At 46.5% G+C, this 20,885-nt stretch overlaps 5 protein-coding genes across 5 annotated transcripts; 3 read left to right on the top strand and 2 right to left on the bottom strand.

The window, feature by feature from the left end:
• Positions 1–1,258: 1,258 nt before the first annotated feature.
• Positions 1,259–3,494, top strand: UV8b_00847 (uncharacterized protein; the record flags this gene model as incomplete). The annotated part of the gene is made up of 7 exons (XM_043138345.1): positions 1,259–1,546; positions 1,617–2,459; positions 2,526–2,573; positions 2,666–2,867; positions 2,938–3,012; positions 3,076–3,210; positions 3,340–3,494. 7 exons carry the CDS (start codon positions 1,259–1,261, stop codon positions 3,492–3,494), a joined length of 1,746 nt encoding a protein of 581 aa, XP_042994279.1.
• Positions 3,495–3,804: 310 nt separating this feature from the next.
• On the bottom strand, positions 3,805–4,355 carry UV8b_00848 (uncharacterized protein; the record flags this gene model as incomplete). The annotated part of the gene is made up of 2 exons (XM_043138346.1): positions 3,805–4,057; positions 4,135–4,355. 2 exons carry the CDS (start codon positions 4,353–4,355, stop codon positions 3,805–3,807), a joined length of 474 nt encoding a protein of 157 aa, XP_042994280.1.
• Positions 4,356–5,072: 717 nt separating this feature from the next.
• UV8b_00849 (uncharacterized protein) lies at positions 5,073–5,966 on the top strand (the record flags this gene model as incomplete). Its single annotated transcript, XM_043138347.1, has 3 exons — positions 5,073–5,117; positions 5,198–5,659; positions 5,844–5,966. 3 exons carry the CDS (start codon positions 5,073–5,075, stop codon positions 5,964–5,966), a joined length of 630 nt encoding a protein of 209 aa, XP_042994281.1.
• A 656-nt stretch (positions 5,967–6,622) lies between these two features.
• Positions 6,623–7,517, top strand: UV8b_00850 (uncharacterized protein; the record flags this gene model as incomplete). Its single annotated transcript, XM_043138348.1, has 2 exons — positions 6,623–6,663; positions 6,734–7,517. The coding sequence occupies 2 exons, from the start codon at positions 6,623–6,625 to the stop codon at positions 7,515–7,517; spliced, it is 825 nt and encodes a 274-aa protein (XP_042994282.1).
• Positions 7,518–7,865: 348 nt separating this feature from the next.
• Positions 7,866–9,675, bottom strand: UV8b_00851 (uncharacterized protein; the record flags this gene model as incomplete). The annotated part of the gene is made up of 5 exons (XM_043138349.1): positions 7,866–8,958; positions 9,088–9,207; positions 9,276–9,406; positions 9,493–9,563; positions 9,654–9,675. The coding sequence occupies 5 exons, from the start codon at positions 9,673–9,675 to the stop codon at positions 7,866–7,868; spliced, it is 1,437 nt and encodes a 478-aa protein (XP_042994283.1).
• Between the last annotated feature and the right edge of the window lie 11,210 nt (positions 9,676–20,885).

Consider the following 20,885-nt stretch of genomic DNA (forward strand, 5'->3'; position numbering starts at 1 on the left):
TTCAATTCAAGGCCTCGGAAGAGTCGAGCTTCGAGATACCACACGGATCGTCACAGACCCAGGTATTGCTATCGGCGAGACTGTGATGGTAGTAGAAGTCGATTTAGAAGCTTGGCTTTGGTTAGTATGTCACTTATCAAGTAGACACGAGATGTGAGAGCTGTACATTAGCAGGCTTTTAAAGGTTTGAGATGATGAGAACAACTATTGAGGCGGGAGATTACTGTCGCTATCGCCCTTTTAGTGGCAACCAAATTGCTGGAAAGCCACAGACATGAAGGCAAACCTTGCATCTGCATCCTCATGATTGGCGCTTAGGGCTCACCAGTCGTGTCTACGTTAAAACTTTTGCTCGGTTTGTGATCGGGCTTCCGTCTCTAGCTGCGCCAATCTTCCCAGAATGATTCGTTTGGGAAAGCTAAATTATGCGCTGTTGATTATGAAATTCAAGTTTCCACCCTTGCCCTCATCTGCCTTTCCCCTGCCCACATGTAAGTAGACCGATGAGTGATAGTCCTTTATAGCTGGAAAGGAGGAGTGACGAGCCAACTTTTTCCTTTCTTTTCGTGTCTTCTCGTTATTGATGTGAAGTGGTTCGTATTCGTCTGCAGGGTCGATAAGACAGCAGATAACTTTGTCTCACGATCCTGTTTGCTCCTGTCTTCTGTCGATTGCATCTCCAGCTGTTCCGTGACGTATCAAAGTCAATACTTCAAGAACTGATAGTGGAAACGGCTTTTTGCCCCAGCTTTAACTTTTGAAATCGGGGGTTGATAGACCAGACCCGACTCAATCGGGGAAACATTGCCATTGGGCCTCCAATGACGGGTGTCCAATGACAAGACCCGGATGCTGCCCAGTGTCTCGAATATTCTCGCACTGGTCGTGGTGCCCCAGGTACCTGAGGTAAGCGAGAAGCGCGTACAAGTCCTTATTTTTCCCCATGAAAAAATTAGTGAAATGTGCCACTATATATAATGCTCAATATTATAAAATTGCCTATGCAAATGATAAATAATTATAAAAGCTAGTAAAAAAAATTACTGAGGGCCAACGCATAAATAATGGCGGGATAGGGGCTCATGAGACATATGTTTAAACAGAAAAGACCCACATAAGACATGCGCATGTAAGCAACCCTTTTACATAACAGTCTCTCTGTGTGAGCAGAGCGTGACACAAAGTCATGCAACATCATCATCAACCTCGATTTTCGATTCCACCGGGAGCAGGTTTCGCGACTGGCGCTTTTGACAGTATGACGACGGTAAGCCTGGCACCTTGGGAAGCCAAAGCCGCAGCCAAACGAGCGACTACGCTCGCCAAGATTCCTCCTACGTGGACCCTTGGCCGGGACGATGTTGAAAGAGCCAAGAGCATTCGAAATCTCACTGGTCCGTTTATCCAGAGATTTCTCACCAAAAGAGAAATCTTCATCACATCAAAAAACAGTGTCGACCTCGTTGAATGCCTCAGAAGCGGACATCTTAGTTCTGTTGAGGTGACGACAGCATTTTGCAAGACGGCAGCTTTTGCACATCAAACTGTAAGCCTGCAGAAACCTTTTCTCCTCCCTTTTGAAAAAATCAAATCTTGACTGTAGCTTCGCCCATCAGAATAATTGTCTTCATGAAATATGCTTTGATGAAGCAATCGAGCGGGCCAGATTTCTAGACGCCTACATGGTAGAGAGGAAGACGGTCATGGGACCGCTCCACGGCCTTCCAGTCAGTCTGAAGGACCAGTTCCATATCAAGGGCCTCGATACTACCATGGGCTACGTCGGATGGATCGGTAGTAATCTTGGTGTGAAGGACTCTGAGCAGGTCCACAATATTGAGAGTCAGATTGTGACCGAGCTGCTGTCCCTTGGAGCCGTGCTCTACTGCAAAACCAGTTTGCCGCAAACCCTGCTATTTGGAGAGACAAAGAACAATATCATCGGCCAGACTCTCAATCCGCACAACCAGAAACTGTCGTGTGGGGGGTCATCCGGGGGAGAAGGCGCGCTGCAAGGTCTTGGCGGAAGCACCCTTGGGGTTGGCACTGATATCGGAGGCTCCGTTCGCATCCCTGCTGCCTTTAATGGGATATTCTCCATCAAGCCTACTCCAGGGAGGTTTTCGTACCGTAACGTTGCCAACACCAACCCCGGACAGAGCACATATTCATCGACGGTTGGGTTTATGAGCACTTCCTTGGAGGGTTTGGAACTGATCATGAAAGCCCTCTTGTCGACGAAGCCGTGGCTCAATGATCCCGCCGTTTTCCCATTGCCCTTTCGCCAGCATGTCGTTGACGAGATTTTAAACCGAGCTAGCTCGAATGGCAACGCTAAGACATCTGCTGCGCCGTTGAAGCTGGGAGTCTTCTGGTCGGATGGAGTCGTTCAGCCACACCCTCCCATCACCCGCGGGCTGCATATGGTGGTGAAGGCTGTTGAAGAAGCCGGGCACCAGGTACTCACTGACGTGTAAAAATTCTTGGGGCTCAATGGGGGCGGAAGCTAAGCATCTTGATAATAGGTCGTGAATTGGGAACCACCGTCACAAAAAACGGCCAAGAGGATTCACGTGAGTATAACATTGGTTTTGGACCTGAAAACTTTTGTTTTGCTACTAGCCAACAGGAATACGTGCTGAAAATTTTTTTGTCTTCGACCTAGTTGTCTTTCTTAAAGGCAGACGGTGCTCATGACATTCATAACCACTTGGCTTTGTCAGGAGAGCCACTCATCCCGGATCTTAGCGAGTCACTCCGGTTGAGAACACCGATGGATTTGCTGGAGTACCAGGATAACACGGTCCAGGGCGTCGAGTATGAAGCTGCCTACTCAGACTATTGGAACGAAGCTGTGGGTGAGGATGGTAAGCTCTTTGACGCTTCCACTTGGGATGATCAGATCGACTTTGGCGGCTTGCTGACCTCCATGGGTAGGCCAACTGGTGGATGCGGTCATCATGCCTGTTGCGCCTCACGCGGCCGTGATTCCCGGGAAATTCTACCATACCGGTGGGCATCTTTCCAGTTTGATGGTCTCAAATTGGCGGGACGCGTAGCTGACGCGGCGTGAAGCATACACCGAAGCCATCAACTTGCTGAATTACAGCGTGGTGGTAATACCAGTCACAAAGGCGGACAGGACCGTTGACGTAGTTGATGAGTCTTACCAGCCGGAAAACGAACTTGACCAACGAAACTGGAATGCTTGTGAGTAAAACGCGGCCCAACATGAGACCTTTCTACTGTGAAGCCCCAGTGCAGAATCACGGACCAGACTAGTATACATGCATGAGAAGGTTGGCGTGGCAGCAAACGACTACTGAGCTGACTTGACAGATGACCCAGATGTTTACGACGGCGGCCCAGTGGGGATTCAGCTGGTAGCGCGGAAGTTTGAGGAAGAAAAGGTTTGGGCCATTGCAAAAATCGTACTTGCCGCGCTCGAAGCGGCTAAGCAAGACGGCGGCGTAGTGCAGCCTTTGCAGCCATGACGCCGGCTTGGATTTCCTTTGCGCGATATCAGAGGCAAGACAGATACAGCCGTGGCTCTAGCAGGACGGCGCACGGACGTGAACATTTCAGCAAGTTGGGTGCGGTCCTAGGAACTTCCCGAAATTCTATTTAACCTCACCCACGTGGGTGGCCAAATTGTAAGCTTGCAATAACATGCAAGCGCGGGAGGTGGCTGCAGCTACCACTGTGCATTTGTTTTGTTTCCGCCCAAAACTCAAAGATGAGGCCACGACCACCAGCGAGCAGAGGGCCGTGTAGCCAGCCCAGAGGAGGCGTTTTGCCACGCCGTCATAGAGACGGACGTTGGTCGAGAAAGTTGAAACCCACGATCCCCTCAGCAAGTACCCCCTCGGACCCAGCCTCACATTCCGCCGCTGATATGGAGACTCTTCTCCCTATTATTCCATTGCTGCCGACCTCTAAAGACAGAGGGGTCTCCAGGGGTATTTCGAAGTACGAGTCCGAGGACGAGGCGGCGGGGAAAGTGAACTGACGATAGAAGCCGCAGTCTGCGGCGTCTTTGGTCAAGTCACCTGTTGAACTGCCGTCGCTGGCGGGTAAGAAACGAAGACCCTAAGCTGACCAGGCTCTGGAGGAGGGAGGAGGCGGGATACGAACTGAATCACCACACGGACACTATGTACGTCGCCCAAACCGTGATGCTCGGCGGGCGTCAGCCTGGCGTGGGTGGCTTTGCAGCTTGCCGGATGGCCTGGTTGGTGGAAGGCGAGATCGCCTTGCAGATGTCGTTTGCGTGCGCGCGGTGATGAACCGGTCGGGGGGCTGAGGGCCGCCAGGGCTCCTCCCCGCGGTCGATCTGTGACTTGAGGGCCGCACATTTCTGCCGGATGGGCGGATGGATATAGGTGGATGGATGATGGATATAGGTGGATGGATGATGGATATAGGTGGATGGACGGATGGATGGATGGATGGATGGGTGACGGCACTTGGCAGAGGCAAAAACGCAACTTGACTGCATCCAAAAGTAGGGGGAGGCTCTGCTCATATGTCGAGTGCATTGACAGCGCGCTCAGTGCTCGGAGAAGATGAACAATTCTGTCCTCTTTGCGCACAATAATCAACAAGGCTTGCTCAATTGCGCTCATCCAGGTTCCCCCAAGTCATTGGCTTCTTGAACAAGCAGCCTGGCTTTGACTGGACTGCGGCGAGTCGCGGCCCCATCCACGTCGCAAGCCAGGTGGAGCTTGGGACCTTGATGGACTTGGCTGGCGGTTGGGCCAATCACGGCACGAGAATGCTGGCTCCCCGTCCGATTCGGGCAATGAGTCTGATGGTGGTGAGCAAGTTTGCGCGGAAATGCTCTCGAATCCGATCCTCCGAGCGGCGGATGCTACATGCAAACCTCCTATGTGCCTTCCTACCTTAGGTACCTAGGAGGTATCTAGGCACCTTAGGCACCTAATGTACCAAACTTCAAGCGGGCCACGGTGCCCACGCCTACATGTGCTCTTTGATCTGCTCGAGATTAAATGGCTCCAACCTGACTCACCCCTTTCATTGCCAGCGTCATCGTCAATCGTCTGCAACACGCCATGGCCGCACTCTACTCCCTGCCGAAGCTGCCCTACGCCTACAATGTATTGAACTCCCCCCTCCCTCCCTGCACCCTACAGAAGCCCATCCATGCCTTTCAAACTGACCAGCATCCCCCCCCCAGGCTTTGGAGCCCAGCATCTCGGCCCAGATCATGCAGCTGCACCACAGCAAGCACCACCAAGCCTACGTGACCAACCTCAACAACGCGCTCCAGACCTACACAGCGGCCTCCGACGACATCGCCACCCAGATTGCCCTCCAAAGCGCCATCAAGTTCAACGGCGGTGGCCACATCAACCACTCTCTTTTCTGGGAGAATCTGGCCCCCGCCGGCTCCGTCGCGGCAAACCCCGAGTCCGCACCGACCCTCACGGCCGCCGTTGGCAAGACGTGGGGCAGCCTCGACGGCTTCAAAGCCGCCTTCACAAAGGCGCTCTTGGGGCTGCAGGGCAGTGGATGGGGCTGGCTTGTCAAGGAAGGGGCCAGCCTGAGAATCATCACAACCAAGGACCAGGACCCCGTTGTTGGTGCTGAGGTGCCCATTCTGGGAGTCGACATGTGGGAGCACGCGTACTATTTGCAGGTAAGCTTCGGCAAAAAAAAAAACAAAAAAAAAAGGGGAGGGGGGGAAGGGGAACATGTGTCGCGAAGGAAAAGTCAGCGGGTCCCGACATGCAGATGAAGAGCGAGCTGGGCTGTGCCTGTCCCTGGGGTGGCACAAACATGCATGGAGTTCCGGCTGCGGTCGCTAACCTTCTCCTACCTAGTATCTGAACGGCAAGGCGACGTACGTCGAGAACATCTGGAAGGTGATAAACTGGGAGACGGCCGAGTCGCGCTTCAAGGGTGGTAAGGACGATGCCTTCAAGCTTCTCAGGGCTTCCATGTGAATAAAACCGAGAACAAAGAAGACGCTTGCCGGCCGTGGGCACCGCCACCACCAGCCAAGCCATACATGTAGAAAGAAGGAATCGTTTTTTTTTTTTTTTTTTTATTTTCGTTTTTTTCCGTGTCCCAGCTTCTGATGCTTTTGGTGTCCGAAACACCACCCACCGCGCGCGCGGCAGTTACACAGCTCATATATCCGCTACCCGAGGCAAGGGCCTGAAATATCCCCAAAACGTCTCACTTCAGCTGCCACTGGCCCTGGGTTGAACCGTCGTTGGCCATCTCGCGCCGCTGCATGCGTGTTGCGTGCTGTGCTTTGCAAACCCCCTGTCCGTTCTGTTGCACATCGTGCTTTTTAGCCTCGTTGGACCTCTACCCTGCGCAGGTGACACCGACGCTCGCTGTGGTACATGGAGCTCATCGGCTCGCTCGTGGGCAGCCCAGAGTCGGCTGGCACCTCTCACGGCATGCTGCATGGCATCACTGCCGTATCCGGACGTCGTAGGCAGATTCAAGTTGGCAGGTCCAAGTTCGGGCCAGTCGCAAGTCTCGACTGGTATAAATAGTACGAGAGCCTTCACGGCCTGGATTGGGGGGGGGTTTTGGGTGGGATGTTGTTTTCCTGCAAGCTTGACCAGCCAATCTACCCACGCGCGACATGCACACGCTGAGAAACAGTCTCTTGGTCCTCGGGCTCAAGTTGGTGTCCTCTGCCCCAGCGCACAAGCACAATCTTGATTTTTCATCAGCCTTGGCTAACTGATCCCAGGGCCGCCCTTGCGACGGCAACCGACACGACGCGCACCCGCACCGTGACTACCACCGTGATCACTTGCGCCGCCTCATGCTGCCATGCCGGCTCCAGCTTCAACACCACCTTGCCAGCTCCCACTGGCTTTGTTCCACCGTCCTCAACCTTCCTTTCGACACCTCGCACCTGCTCCGCATACGGTTGTCGCGGCACCCCATCCTCCGCTTCAACCGTCCTTGCTTCTTACGGAACCGGACTTCCGTCCCATCCGCCCGCCAACACCAGCGTCGGATCCCCAACCGCGCCTTCTACCGCAAGGGATGCTTGCGGCCCTCCCGTCCGCCGCACCTCTCCGGCCAGGCACGCCACATCATACCCAAACTCAACCATGCCCTACACGCCTTACCCGTCGTCGTCCCCGAACACATCCCTTCTTACGTACGCGACGCGCCCTGCCACGCAAAACCGCTCCCGGCCCTACAACACGGCCGTGTCCACCTCGTTGGCCGCCGATAACAGCTCCTCCGTCGGCTTCACTGCGCCTCTGCCGACTCTCCACACTTCCTCCGGGAGCCCGCGCGCCACTCGCACGCCTCTGTACGAGTCGAGCGCCGACGCTGCGGGGGTAAACTCAACGCAGACCAGGGCGTACCTGCCTCCTCCCGCCACCACTCTCGTCACCACTGCCAGCGAGCGTCTGGCGAGTTCCTCCCAAGACCTGGATTTGCCGCCATACGGAACTCCAACTGAGGGGCCGCCGGATTACCGTGACCCACCTTCGTATGCGGGATACAAGGTTTGACCTGTTTGAGGGAGGGGGGAGGGTTAAACTTGTAATGCGGTCGGTCTAGGCTGGGTGGACTGGCCGGATGTATGAAGGACAAGACAAGATGATATGTGCACCAGGAAAACAGAGGGTCATGTACGTAAAATGACGGGGAGGGGTTTCCCCAGCACCCTCCACTCTTTATTGTTCTAGTCTTATCATGATATCTGGTTTCTATATTCTATCCGCCGAGCAGGAGCAAAAGTGTCCTATATAGAGAGAGAGAAGTCTAAAAAAAAAAAAAAAAAAAAAACGTACAGTAGGACAAGTCCACTACCAAGAATTGGAGTGAAGTATATACGCAAGTCCTTCTTCTTCTTTTTCTCACGATCCCCTTGATAGACAGACAACAGCCCACTTGCCGTAAAAGGCCCATCGTCTGGCGCCAGAGTTGCCACCGCCGTTCTCGGTAGCCCGCAGCTCCTCGTCCTTTCCCGGGGGCAGGCCGACAACAACGTCGGCCTTGCATGTTCGCAGCGAGAGAACGTTGACGCCGGATCCGGGGCCCATGGGCCCGAGGGCCGCGGTCCATGGAGTGGTGGGGTCCCACCGCGCGTCGCCGGTGAGTTTGCGGTAGTTGAGATCGCCCTTGAAAATGACAAGGTCGGCGCCCTTGAGGTCCTCGTGCAGCTCCGGGGCCTCGCTCGGCAAGCGCCAGAAGCTGCCGCCGGCGGTCCAGTAGCGGTTGGGCCGCATCACCAGCTGGCCCTCGGCGTGGAGCCTAGCCCAGTCCTGGAAGACGAAGACGAGGTCGTCGGCGTCCTTGTCAGCCAGCGGAGCGGGGGTTTTTCCCTGCAACCTGTCGTCTTCCGACTGCGTCTCGAAGAAAGCCCTGGGGTTGGCAAGGGCGTTGAGGAGCAGGCCAAAGTCGGCAGGCAGAACGTCGGAAACGAACCAGGGGATGGACTTGGGGCGGAGAATAACCTGCGTTGCCAGCCCAGAGGTCAAGAGGAAGCCTGCCAGGGCGAGATCGACGTAGAGCTCGAACCCGGAGTTGTCCAGGACAAAGTCGACGCGGCGCTCCTTGCTGCCCTCGTCACGGGCCTTCTTGAGGAGGTCATAGGCGGCAGGCAAGTCATTGATCAAGATGTTCTTTTCGGCGGCCTTGCGAGCTTCACTGCCCTGGAGCTTCTGGATATCCTCGTAGGTGAGGTTTGTCAGCAGGGACAGGTCTGTGGCGTTGCCCCAAAGGCAAATCTCGAACATTTCGCTGAAGAGCAGCTTCTCGGCTGCCTCGTCGCGAGTGGCGTCGGCGTCGGCGCCGGCGCCGGCGCGTAGTTGGGAGACCAGCTCCCGGTAGCGAGCGGCCAGCTCGACGACAGCGTTGCGCGAGGTGCGGAAGGTGTCCATCTTTTGGCGGGCGAAAACGTCGTAGTCCTTCCAGTGCTTTGTGAGGCTAAAGAAGGTGCTGATGCGTCTATTTGCAGCGAGTTTTTTTTTTTTTTCTTGCTTTAGCGGTGTACAGGTTTGAGGCAACTTTTGGGGTCTTCCCCTCTCAGGACACAAAAACAGAGTAATAATGATGGGGGAAAATAAAGTGCCGCACCTGTACATGTAGCATTCGGAGAATAGCCAAGGAACATTCAACCAGGTGGGATTGCCGAGCTGCTCAATCTCCTTGTTGTAGCGCGCAACTTCGTCGGGATAGCCATCGTCGACGATGGGGCTGCGTGCGTCAAATCTTCAGCCTGGCAGCTCCAGCAGTCTTTGCTCGGTTCGGCTGCCGGTACCTACGTGAGGACGCGATCGTGCAAGACGTCGTATTTGAGATTTCCGAGCTGCTCGATAATCTTCTTGCCTTCGGCCTGCTTGTCGGGGTTGTCGGTCTGGCCAACGGCGCGGTGGACGTCATCAAGGGCGCCAGTCTGTGCGGAACGAGCTGTGAGACGACCGTAGAGAGCAGCTGCAAAGTGGCACGGGGCGGGTGGCGATTGGAATTTTTTGCTATTACCAGAATAACCGGCCAGCGGTTCCGGACCGAGTCGTGGGCAAACGACGTGGGGTCGCTGGTGACGCACTTGGCTGCAGGCGCAGAGTCAGCGAGTTTGCCGAGAAGGAGGGGGAGGGGGTGCGTGTGGGCGTGGACAGGGCGGCGCGCGCGCTGAATCGTACGAGTCTTGGTGTCGTGTTCCATTGTGCTTGGAGACGAGAGTGTTTGCAAGGAACCTCCGGGGAGGGAAGGAGGAGAGAAGCGTGATGGTGGTGGTGATGGTGATGGTGATGGTGATGGTGACGGTGATGGTGATGAATGTCGGTCAGCATTCAGTCTGGTTGGTCTCAACGAGGGGCCCAGGAGCCATTGACCGTGCTGGAGGGGCAAGCAAGGGCGGTGTGCAGGTGCGGAAGGAGGCAGTACGGAGTAGAACTGTAGAAGCTTGTCGGTTTCCCGCCTCAGCAGAGAGTAGATGTCTGGTTACAGGTAGGTAGGTACCTGGGCAACACGAACCCCAAGCTGTAGGTACAGTACCTACTACCATCTACATCGCGAGCCACCCCCTACCCTGATGACAGCCCGTGACTCTTACGGTGATGATAACGACGTGTAAAACTATCACCAAGTCTATTATAATGCAGCAAGTCTTGTAAGTTGAAAAATAGTTAGAAGATGAAAAGTGTATTCCAATTGTCGGAATCGCTGTCGCAAGGTGCCCAATTGGGCACCAATTGGGCATATTGCGACGGATGTGCCGCGCACACCCGATGCGCACGATGTGGCCACTTTGGCCCCTTTTGCCCCTTTACCCCTAAGCCCGGTAGGGCACGCGGGCAGCCCGGCCCGACTGCGCCGATGCACGTAACAGCAGCACGCACAAAAAGGCCACATCGTATAATTACCCTCTTTTGCTTCCTTTCTTTCCTTTTAGATAGTCAGTTATTAGTAAAGTTAATGAATCCTTTACTTAGTGACCTTACGGTATATAATACCACGCGCGCGACCCTACATATAACTAGGTACCCCGAGTTTATATCAATACTAATCAGTAGTAATAACCACCACTCATAGGATAATTATATCCCGTAAAGAATGGTGCATCATAGATTAGTAAGATATTGATTTCGAAGAGGCAGTTAAGCTTCCTTAGCTGTATTAACTAGAGGGAGAATGATTTATGACCTCTCCTTCCCCTTATTTATTACGAGGAAGAATAAGATACGCTAAATATCACAATATTTGCAGATACCCTTAGTATCTAGGAAGAACGATTTATAACCTCTTCCTATTCTTTCTTTTTTTTACCACTACGGTAAAAGCCCCCTCGAATCTTGCACTCCTTACAAGAGTGAATCTTATACTCCTTACAATACATCCCCCCCCCCCCCCCCTTCTTCAAACCCTTATCTTAACACTATAGCCTTATTATTATTAATACTATAATAACCACAAGAGCTACCTAAGAGGATATAACGGTTTGCCTCACTCTTTGACGATAATTAGACTAATGCTATAGAGCCCGTCGACCCTAATAATACTACGAATGTATAGCTATATAACTGTATTGCGTTCCTTATAGATACCTATAAGGAAAATACTTATCTAGATGATAATCTCTAGGAATAATTCCGCGAAGATTATAGCGAGTAGAATGAGGCCCTATTCTGCTATATTAACGCTTAGGTTTTACGGCAATTCCGCTTAATATTATGAGAATGCGGCGTATATATTAGAGTATCGGGTTCCCTAATAATACCAACCCTACTTAAATGCCTTTAATAACAATAGAATCTACAATAGCCTTAAGAGGAAGTAATCCGGCAATTTGCTCGCAGTGTATTCCTATCCCGGCTTAACCCTACTAGGGAAACCTTACTACCTATCGGTAATACCAAGCAAGAGATATAAAGGCTTTAAAATACGCCCTCATACATACGCATAAGGCCCTCATTATTATTATTATAAGCCCCTATAATAGTTATACGAATACCATCACTAAGGCTTGCGTTATAGCTCTTATAAGCCCTATTAACGCTAAGGAACTTTATCATATTAATAGCACGATCATAGTTATAATAACCTATTATCCCCCCCTCTATATCGAAAAAGCCCTTTAACCCTACCCCTACCGATAAAGAAAAAGGCCGGTCCTAACAACTAAAAGGGAAGACGCCTATTTATAATAGGCCGCTATTCGAAATAGGGGAAAGCTCCTATTATTAATAACAATATGCAATAGCCGATAATTATAGCCTATAAGACCGACCCGATCAAATATATTACTCTAGGGATTATACCCCTAGCCGGGCTAGCCGAAGCGGCTATTTTAATGCCCCTTAAGGTTATAGTATACCTAATAGAGGTCAAGTTATAGGCCCTAATAATATGCTTCTTTTAATAGAAGGCCCCAATAATAATAATACCCTTTAAGCCAATACCGCTAATACCGCCTATAATACCAGATATCGGGCCTAAATGCCTCATCCGATAATACTAAAAATAGGCACGGCACCTAGCCCTTCCCGTTAATATCGGCCTACTTAGGCCAATAAACAGACCGTTTTAATAAGAGGACCGGTAAATCTAGACCGACCCGGGTTATAGGATAAACCAGCTAGAGATCCCGCCAGCCTACCGTAAAACTACCGGCAAGCTATTCTAAAATACCCTCTAGAATACCCCTAAGGTTATACCCGAAAAGCCTATATAGAGGCCGGGTTTAACTAAGAAGATTATTCTCGAATTAGGTTTAATAATATATCGAAGAAGATATCTAACCTCTTATATAGCTATCGTATAAAGGATAGATATAGCAGTAAAATAGATGACTTTATTATACTAAAAGTTATCTCTTTTAAGAGCAAGTACCGCCTATTAGGATTACCCAATAATGCATTAGCTAGAGCCTTCTAAATTATACTTATTGGCGATACTAAGACCTTTTATTTTAATAATATTGAACGCATTCGTAATACCCTTACTTTTAACGATATAATCCGTAAAGTTAAAAGCTATTTCGAAAATAAGAGTATAGAGTAATTCTATTTGCACTATTAGAATAGAACAACACTCTAATTAACCATCGCGAAATACCCTAGTAAGTTAAAGTTAGAATGCCTTAATATCCTACTAGAGGAACTTTAATGCCTATATTGTAGTCTTTTTCCCCCTTTTATAGCTAATATAGAGCTTTATCGATAAGTCCTTAATACTATAAGGGATACCCTTAAGTATAGCCAAGCGCTATATCGATATGCCCTTATATTCGAAGGCATCGCCGCTAACCTATAGCGATCCCTTTCTATCTATAAGTTAATTTATATAAATCAATAGCATTATTTCTGTTAAAATCCTATAGTAGCCTACTAGGCTGCTGGCCTAATACCCTACTGGCTTACTGACTTTTTGGCCCTTATACCGCCTCTTAGACTTACGGTAGTCTTTCTTACCTTAGGCCTTTGCCTTTTACCTTAAGGATTTTCAGTGGATTATTTACTGTATATCAAGTAAGGTAGGCCTTGTTAAAAAGGTGTGGCATTGCTAAATTAGCGTGGTGGGCCTACTAGTGTGGTGGCGGCCTACTAGTGTGGTGGCTAGTCTACTAGTGTGGTGGGTAGTCACTAGCGTGGTGGCTAATTACTAGTGCGGTGGTTAGGGTGGTTAGAAAGGCCGGATATAGTGGGGCTGCTGACGTATCATATACGTGGCATAGTGAGCATTACGGGGAGCTATCTTACTGGCTACCCTGAATGCCTGGGCCCACCCCTCCTTCGTGTATATATAGGATAGCTTTCCCCCTTCTTTCTAGATAGTTGAAGGGTAGCACAATCGAGTCTGTTAATGCACTATATGCCTCTTAACTTCCACCTTCCTTGCGTTTCTGGTTATCTTATATTTGCCTTGCCTTTACACTTGCCCTGCTTTATAGCACTTGTATAGTCTTAGGACTTAGTGAAAAATCTAGTATTTATACTAAGATTAGTTCACAGGTCGCAGACAGTCTTGTGCCATCTAGCTAGCTAGTAAGGCTCTGCTTTTATAGTGACCTTGAGAATTGCAATAATTTCCTTTAATAATAACATTACGATATTAACGATATTGTTAATGATAATATAGCATTATTTATAGACCGTAAATATAGTTAATCTAACAATTGGTACTAACGCCCTTAACGCCGATTCAGCCCACAGAAGCAGTATCAACAGTAATAACAAAATCGCGCCTTTTTATTTAGGCCTCGTCAAAGAAGATACTTCATTTGCAATAAATTAAGGTATTAATTATCTAACCATACTAATAAAGAGCAATAAGAATTAAAGGCATAATAGCTAAAGAACCGCTCTAACCGGACCGCCCCTAATGATAGGAAATTCCGCATTTTCCTATAAGAATACAAAGGGACTGCCGATTAAGACCTTAATGATGCCGATTTTGACGATATTACTAAAGATATTAAAGTAATAATAATAAGGGTTATAAATTAAGATACAAAGGACGCTATCGCACCATAAATTACAGCCACTTAGTATTTCTTAGCCCCTACGCAAATAGAACCATTACCTTCTTTATCTATCGTAATATTGTAAGCCCTGCAGGATGAATTATGCCGACACGCCTTCCTATAAATTAACCCCTTCCGAATGCCCTTACTACTACCAGACCGAAATTCTGCCTTTTTAGAAGAAGAATACTATAGTAACCACACCTTCTGCGGAATCCTACCGGATACTAGCGCCTCTAGCCTATTAATAGTAGGCCTAGGTTAAGCAAAGGCCCTAATGAGATTGATAAAGTCCCTAACTATCAAGGCGACTAACAAAAAGCATATAGTAAACTTTAGCGCTAGCTCTACTATATCTTCCGGTATACTAAATATTCTAACGATATTCGGTAATATCCCCTTCTATATCTTTAATAGCAGTACCCCCTTCCTTTATTCTATTACGGATATAGATAGGATAGGCATAAAGCTTAATAATATCGATAACCTATTAATCTAAGGGGATATTAAGGTCCCTATTATTAGGAAATAGGGATATCTATAGTAGACTCTTAATGCTATAGATACTATAGCCTTCTATCTATCGTTATAGGAAATCCATTAGCTATATCGTCGATTTAGGCACCCCTCTATTAATAGGCTCTCTAAATTGCTTTAATAGGCTGGTTATAATAATATTAACCGCAATATCATCAAGAGCATCACCTATATATACTATTAATACTAGATGAATGTAAAGGCACCTAGCCGATTTAAATTCATACTTAAGGATAATAATACTAGCCAATTCAATTATAAGATTATCATTAATATCCTTTATATTAATAATCGGCCGGTATTATATATTATAGATGCCGCGATAAGCTTCCAGGCAGCTAGATTTCTTAATCTATAAAGGCAGAAGGCCTATAATATTTAGAATGCCCTTAAGGAATACTAGATTAATACCTACATTAGCCTACCGGATTGGATAGTCTACAATGCCAGACCAAACTTTGCTTCCGCTAAATTCTATTATAATGCCCGGCTTCTATCTATTAATATAGATGAAATTCCTATAGAAGCCTATAATAGCATTAGCAAAATCGAAAGATACTATGCCCCATTACGCCGAGCCTATACTATTATTAATAATAAAATAGGCGACTAAATAATAAAGGAATAGAAATTATAGCTTGCTATAAAAGCTATTAATGATTCCGCTAGACCTAATGGCCTAATGCTTATATTATTAGTCTTTGGAGCGTATCCTCAACTTATAGATAACTTACTGCCTAGCCTATTAGTATCATTGTTAAAATCCTATAGTAGCCTACTAGGCTGCTGGCCTTATGCCCTACTGGCCTACTAACCTTCTGGCCCTTATACCGCCTCTTGGACTTATGGTAGTATTACCTTAGGCCTTTGCCTTTTACCTTAAGGATTTTCAGTGGATTATTTACTGTATATCAAGTAAGGTAGGCCTTGTTGAAAAGGTGTGGCATTGCTAAATTAGCGTGGTTGCCTACTAGCGTGGTGGCGGCCTACTAGCGTGGTGTGGCATTGCTAAATTAGCGTGGTGGCCTACTAGCGTAGTGGCTAGTCCACTAGTGTGGTGGTTAGTTACTAGTGCGGTGACTAATTACTAGTGCGGTGGTTAGGGTGGTTGGAAAGGCCGGATATAGTGGGGCTGCTGACGTATCATATACGTAGCATAGTGAGCATTACGGGGAGCTATCTTACTGGCTACCCTGAATGCCTGGGCCCACCCCTCCTTCGTATATATATAGGATAGCTTTTCCCCTTCTTTCTAGATAGTAGAAGGGTAGCACAATCGAGTCTATTAATGCACTATATGCCTCTTAACTCCCACCTTCCCTGCGTTTCTGGTTATCTTATATTTGCCTTGCCTTTACACTTGCCCTGCTTTATAGCACTTATATAGTCTTAGGACTTAGTGAAAAATCTAGTATTTATACTAAGATTAGTTCACAGGTCGCAGACAGTCTTGTGCCATCTAGCTAGCTAGTAAGGCTCTGCTTTTATAGTGACCTTTAGAATTGCAATAGGTTATGAGCCCGGTTTTTACTTCTTTGTTTTAACCCTACCTTTTTGTATTCACCCCTTGGTCTCTTTTGCTTATTAGTACTACTAATATAGCTATCCTTTAGTATCTTCGGCTTACCCTTATTAACTTCGGCTTACCTATTATCACCTTTGGCTTACCCTTATTACCTACGGTATTACCCTGCGGCAATCAACGGCGTACCTAACGGCAACTTACGGCGTAACATCACGGCACTTTTAGCGTAACCTTACGTTATTTTCGGCGTAACCTACAGCACCTACGGATTTTATAGTGTGATATCCACCATACTATACCACTGTATAATACCTTTGCACCTAGTGTACGACACCTACTGCACTGTACGGCACCTGTTATACTCTTCCACTTATAGCACTTTTGGTACGGCATTTACGGCACCTTTTATATTACGGCACCTATAGCACCTACGGCACCTACGGTACCTACGGCACTTACGGCACCTTTATATTACGGCACCATATAAGCACCTTGAATACCAATGCTATAATACGGACTTGCACAACGCCTACGGCATCCGTGCTTTTTTATATTGAGACCTGCCGCTATATTCTGCGGTTACCTTTTATAGTAGGCTACTAGCCACTATATTTACTAGCTGTCTAGCTAGTTACTCGGCTATTTTACCAATTATTCGACTATTTTGCTAGCTATTTAGCTAGTTATTCTTCTGTTTTTATAACTATCGGCACTATTTTTCAACGGATTTTTTAAACCCTTTTTGCCCACTATAGCAGAGTTAGGATCCTATAAGGTCCCTAAATCCAATACTGAAGTTAATACTAATGCATAGCTACAGCTAGATATAGACGATATGAAATCCCAAATAAATATACTAACTGACCTTATATAGGGCCTAGTTAGTAGGCAAAATAACAACACCTAGGCTACCTAGGCTACTAATAAGAAGACTACTAAAGCCACTAAAGCTAGACCTTCTACTAAGACTACCACTAAAGATAATAATAGTGAAGCTGACGTTATAGAAATCGACTAACCTTCTACTCCTATAAAATATAAGGGTAAAGAGCCTATTTATATAACGCCACTAATAATTATCACCAACCAAATTAGTGATGGGGCTATTAAGGAATTAGCTAAGACTGCTAACCGCTTTAAGGAGTCCCAAAAGCTAAAAAGCCCCTATAATTTCGACCAGTAGAAGCAGGCCCTTACAATACAACTCAGGGCCTTTAAAATAGCTAATTTTGTCAACGACCCCTCTATAGTAAGGCACTTTGATGAGTCTAAGCAGGCACTTTTACTACTAATGCTAAAGAATAGCTATAGTAAAGAAGCTATAGAGGCTATAGACTAGTGTAATAACCTAGAGGAAGCCTACCTTTTACTAGTGGCCCAGTACTACCACTCACCAAAAGTACAGTAGGCACACTTATACCCTACGTTTCACACCCTTATATTTACCGGTTATAAAGGCACTTTAGAGGCTTTTAATAGCGAATTTAACAGCTATATATCTCGCCTCAGAATCCTAGGTTCTAAGATCGACTCTTTTAACTAAGTTAACCAGTATCTTTAGGCTGTAGAGGGGGTATTTATCCGCTGGACTGAACGCCAACGCTCTATAATTAGGGCTTATAGCGCCTAAGGTGTTATTAACAGCAGCAAATTTAACCTCCAGTATTTTATGGTTGACCTACTAGAAGAATAGCATTCTAAAGGGTCTAATAAGGTAGCTACTAATAATAACCCTAAGCAGCTCAAGGCTTCCAAGGACTCTAAGAATAAAGGGTCTACTAATACCGCTTCTACTACTAATAATAGCAAGAATAATTCTACTAATAATAGGAAAAAGAAATAGCAACAGAAGAAGAAATAGGACTGCAGCAAACAGCAAGATATTGAGGCTTTTATTATAGGCAACTATAATACTCAGGATATTAACATATCTTATTCTTCTTCCTCTATATCCACTAATATAAGCTATAGTGCTAAATCAAGCGGTAGGACCCCTAAGGATGCCCTCCTTTACGATACAGGCTCCACTTGTCATATTATTAATAATAAGAAGTATTTCACCACTTTTCACCACTTTAAGAAGGATGATAAGCCTATTATTACTACTGGTGGTGGCCCTATTTCCCCTACTAGTTGGGGCACGGCACGATTTACTATACTACAGGGCGTTAATCCCACCAAATAGGGTATTATAGAGCTCAAGAATGCCCTATATATTCCTACCTTAGATATTAATATTATTAGCGGTATAAAGCACTATGCCGCTAAAGGGATATTAATTAAAAATCAGCTTTAGTTAGTAAGCCGTAAATGCATCGGCATTTTTAACTTTAAAAAATACAGCTTTTTCCTTCTACAAAAAGGAATAGACATACCACTACTACATCAACCTTGCAGCTATTATACTGTTACTAATAGTATAACAGTAGAGGTCCCCAGCCCTACTAACCCTGCTGATTATAGTGATCCTAAGGATACCACTATTACCCCTGTTCCTACTACTGCAACTAGTAAGGAACCTGTAGAGGCTACTAGCCCTACTACCAACTCTCCTGCTATTACGACTAGCGAAAAGCCCGCTATTACGACTAGCGAAAATCCCGTAGTGGCTACTAGCCCTACTCCTGCCCCTATAGCTGCTAATATAGAATATCAGAAGTTATTACAGTTAGCCGGCATTTAGTATGTACGGCTAGGGCATATAGGTATTCAGCTACTTAAAAAGACCTATGCTAATACCCCTGGTCTTCCTAACCTTAATAAGGTTAAAGATACTGATTTTCGCTACCTAGCCTATATATAGGCTAAGAAGGTTAGAAGACCTTCTAAAGATGCGATTCCAAATCCAGCTAAATGCCTGGATATTATAGAAGGTGATACTTTTGCTATATCACCTATGCTATATAACAAACGACCTATTGCCCTTATATTAGTGGACAGAAAATCCCGATTTCGTTGGCTATACTTACTGCCTAATAGGGAAGGCACTATTGTATTTAAAGCATTATAGAGCTTTATACAGAGCCTACAGGTCAGATATGGTAAAACGCCTATTAAATTCTACTATAATAGTAGAAATGAAATCAATAAAATGCTTAATGATTGGCTTATCGAATAGGGTATAACTTTTAATATATCTTGCCCTTATATTCACGAATAAAATGGCCTAGCTGAGCGGTCTATTAGGGTTATAGCTGATAGGCTACGTGCTACTATAGCTTGGTTAAGACTACCATCTAACCTCTGGTCTGCTATTATTACCGGTGTTGTTATGCTAGTAAATATAATAGCTATTACTAATAGACCTTCTAGCCCCTATTAGGAGCTACTAAAGGATTATAACTATATTACGCCGGAGCACTACCCTGATCTTATTAACCTTAGGGCTATTGGAGCAGCTATTGAAGTGCTTATACTATACGAAAAGCGTATAAAAAGCCGCAAATTAGCGCCCTATACCGAGCCTAGTAGGCTCCTTACCACTCTAGGTAATAATACTTACCTAGTCTATTTTTTAAAGAAGAAGGTTATTACTAAAACAACTTTTATTACCTTTATTCATCAAAATGAAGGTATAGGCCCTATTTCTAATGGCCTAGAAGGAGACTTTTATAGAGGGCAAAATACAGGTTTAGAGGGGGTATTTAGCAGAGAACCTGCTATTTTACTAGATGACCTAGAAAGCATTTCTAACCCTACTAACTCTACTAACCTTACTAGCATTACTAATACTAATGCTATACCGGATGACCTGGAAAGCATGCCGGACCCTACTAATACTAGCGTTATTAATACTAATGCTACCTTAGATAACCGTCCTACCTTGGATAACCGTCCTATATTACAGTCCCCGGCTACTGCAAAGGATGACCTTATAGATATCCTTATTAGCCTTACTCCTGCCGACCTTGCTGGCCCTGCTGGCCCTACTGGCCTTGCTATACCTGCTAGCCCTACCGACCCTACTAGCCCTACCGACTTATTCCCTAATTAGGATTTATACCACCTGATATGGGATTCCTGCTATGCAGCTAAGCGTAAGCTAGCTAAAAAGGCCCCTAATGGTACGCCTAATAGCTGGAAGGATGTGCTACAATGCCCTAAAAAAGAAAAAGACCTTTAGATAAAGGCACTATTTAAGGAATTCAAGCAGCTTTTAGATACTAAAGTTTTCCAGTTTATTCCTAAGTCTAGCGTTCCTATTGATAGGAAAATTATACGCAATAGGCCTGTTTTTCGGGTTAAAAAGGATGCTAATAATCAGCCTATAAAATATAAGGCTAGATTAGTTGTCAAGGGCTTTATGCAAGTCGAAGGAAAGGACTTTCAGTATACCTATGCTTCTACCTCTATCCCACCCACCTGGAGGGTTATACTAGCTTTGGCTGCTAGCAATAACTGGGAGATAGAGCAAATCGACTTTATAGGCGCCTTCCTAAATAGCGAACTTTCTGAAACTATTTATATATATATCCCTAACGGATTCTTTAAATTTACAGAGAGCTTATTACTAACTAATAGCAAGCTTTGGTCTAATATATAGCGCCAACGGCTACTAACTTTACTTAAAGAAGCTGGATTCGACCCTTCTGTTAAGCAAGCTATCTTACTAAAGAAGGCCCTATACGGGCTAAAATAAGCACCCCGCGAATGGCAATACCGGCTAAAAGATCTAATTTCTAGTGAAGGTTTTTTACCTTTAGCTTCTAATGCTGCCATCTTTTATAATAAGCAAACCAGCACCTTTATCGTCACCTATATTAACGATTGCCTATTAGTTGGTCTAAATATAACTTATATTAACCAGCTAAAAAGGAAATTTCATAAGGTCTATACTATAGAAGACCG

Source organism: Ustilaginoidea virens, chromosome 1 (genome assembly GCF_000687475.1).
Source record: "Ustilaginoidea virens chromosome 1, complete sequence".
NCBI lineage: Eukaryota > Fungi > Ascomycota > Sordariomycetes > Hypocreales > Clavicipitaceae > Ustilaginoidea > Ustilaginoidea virens.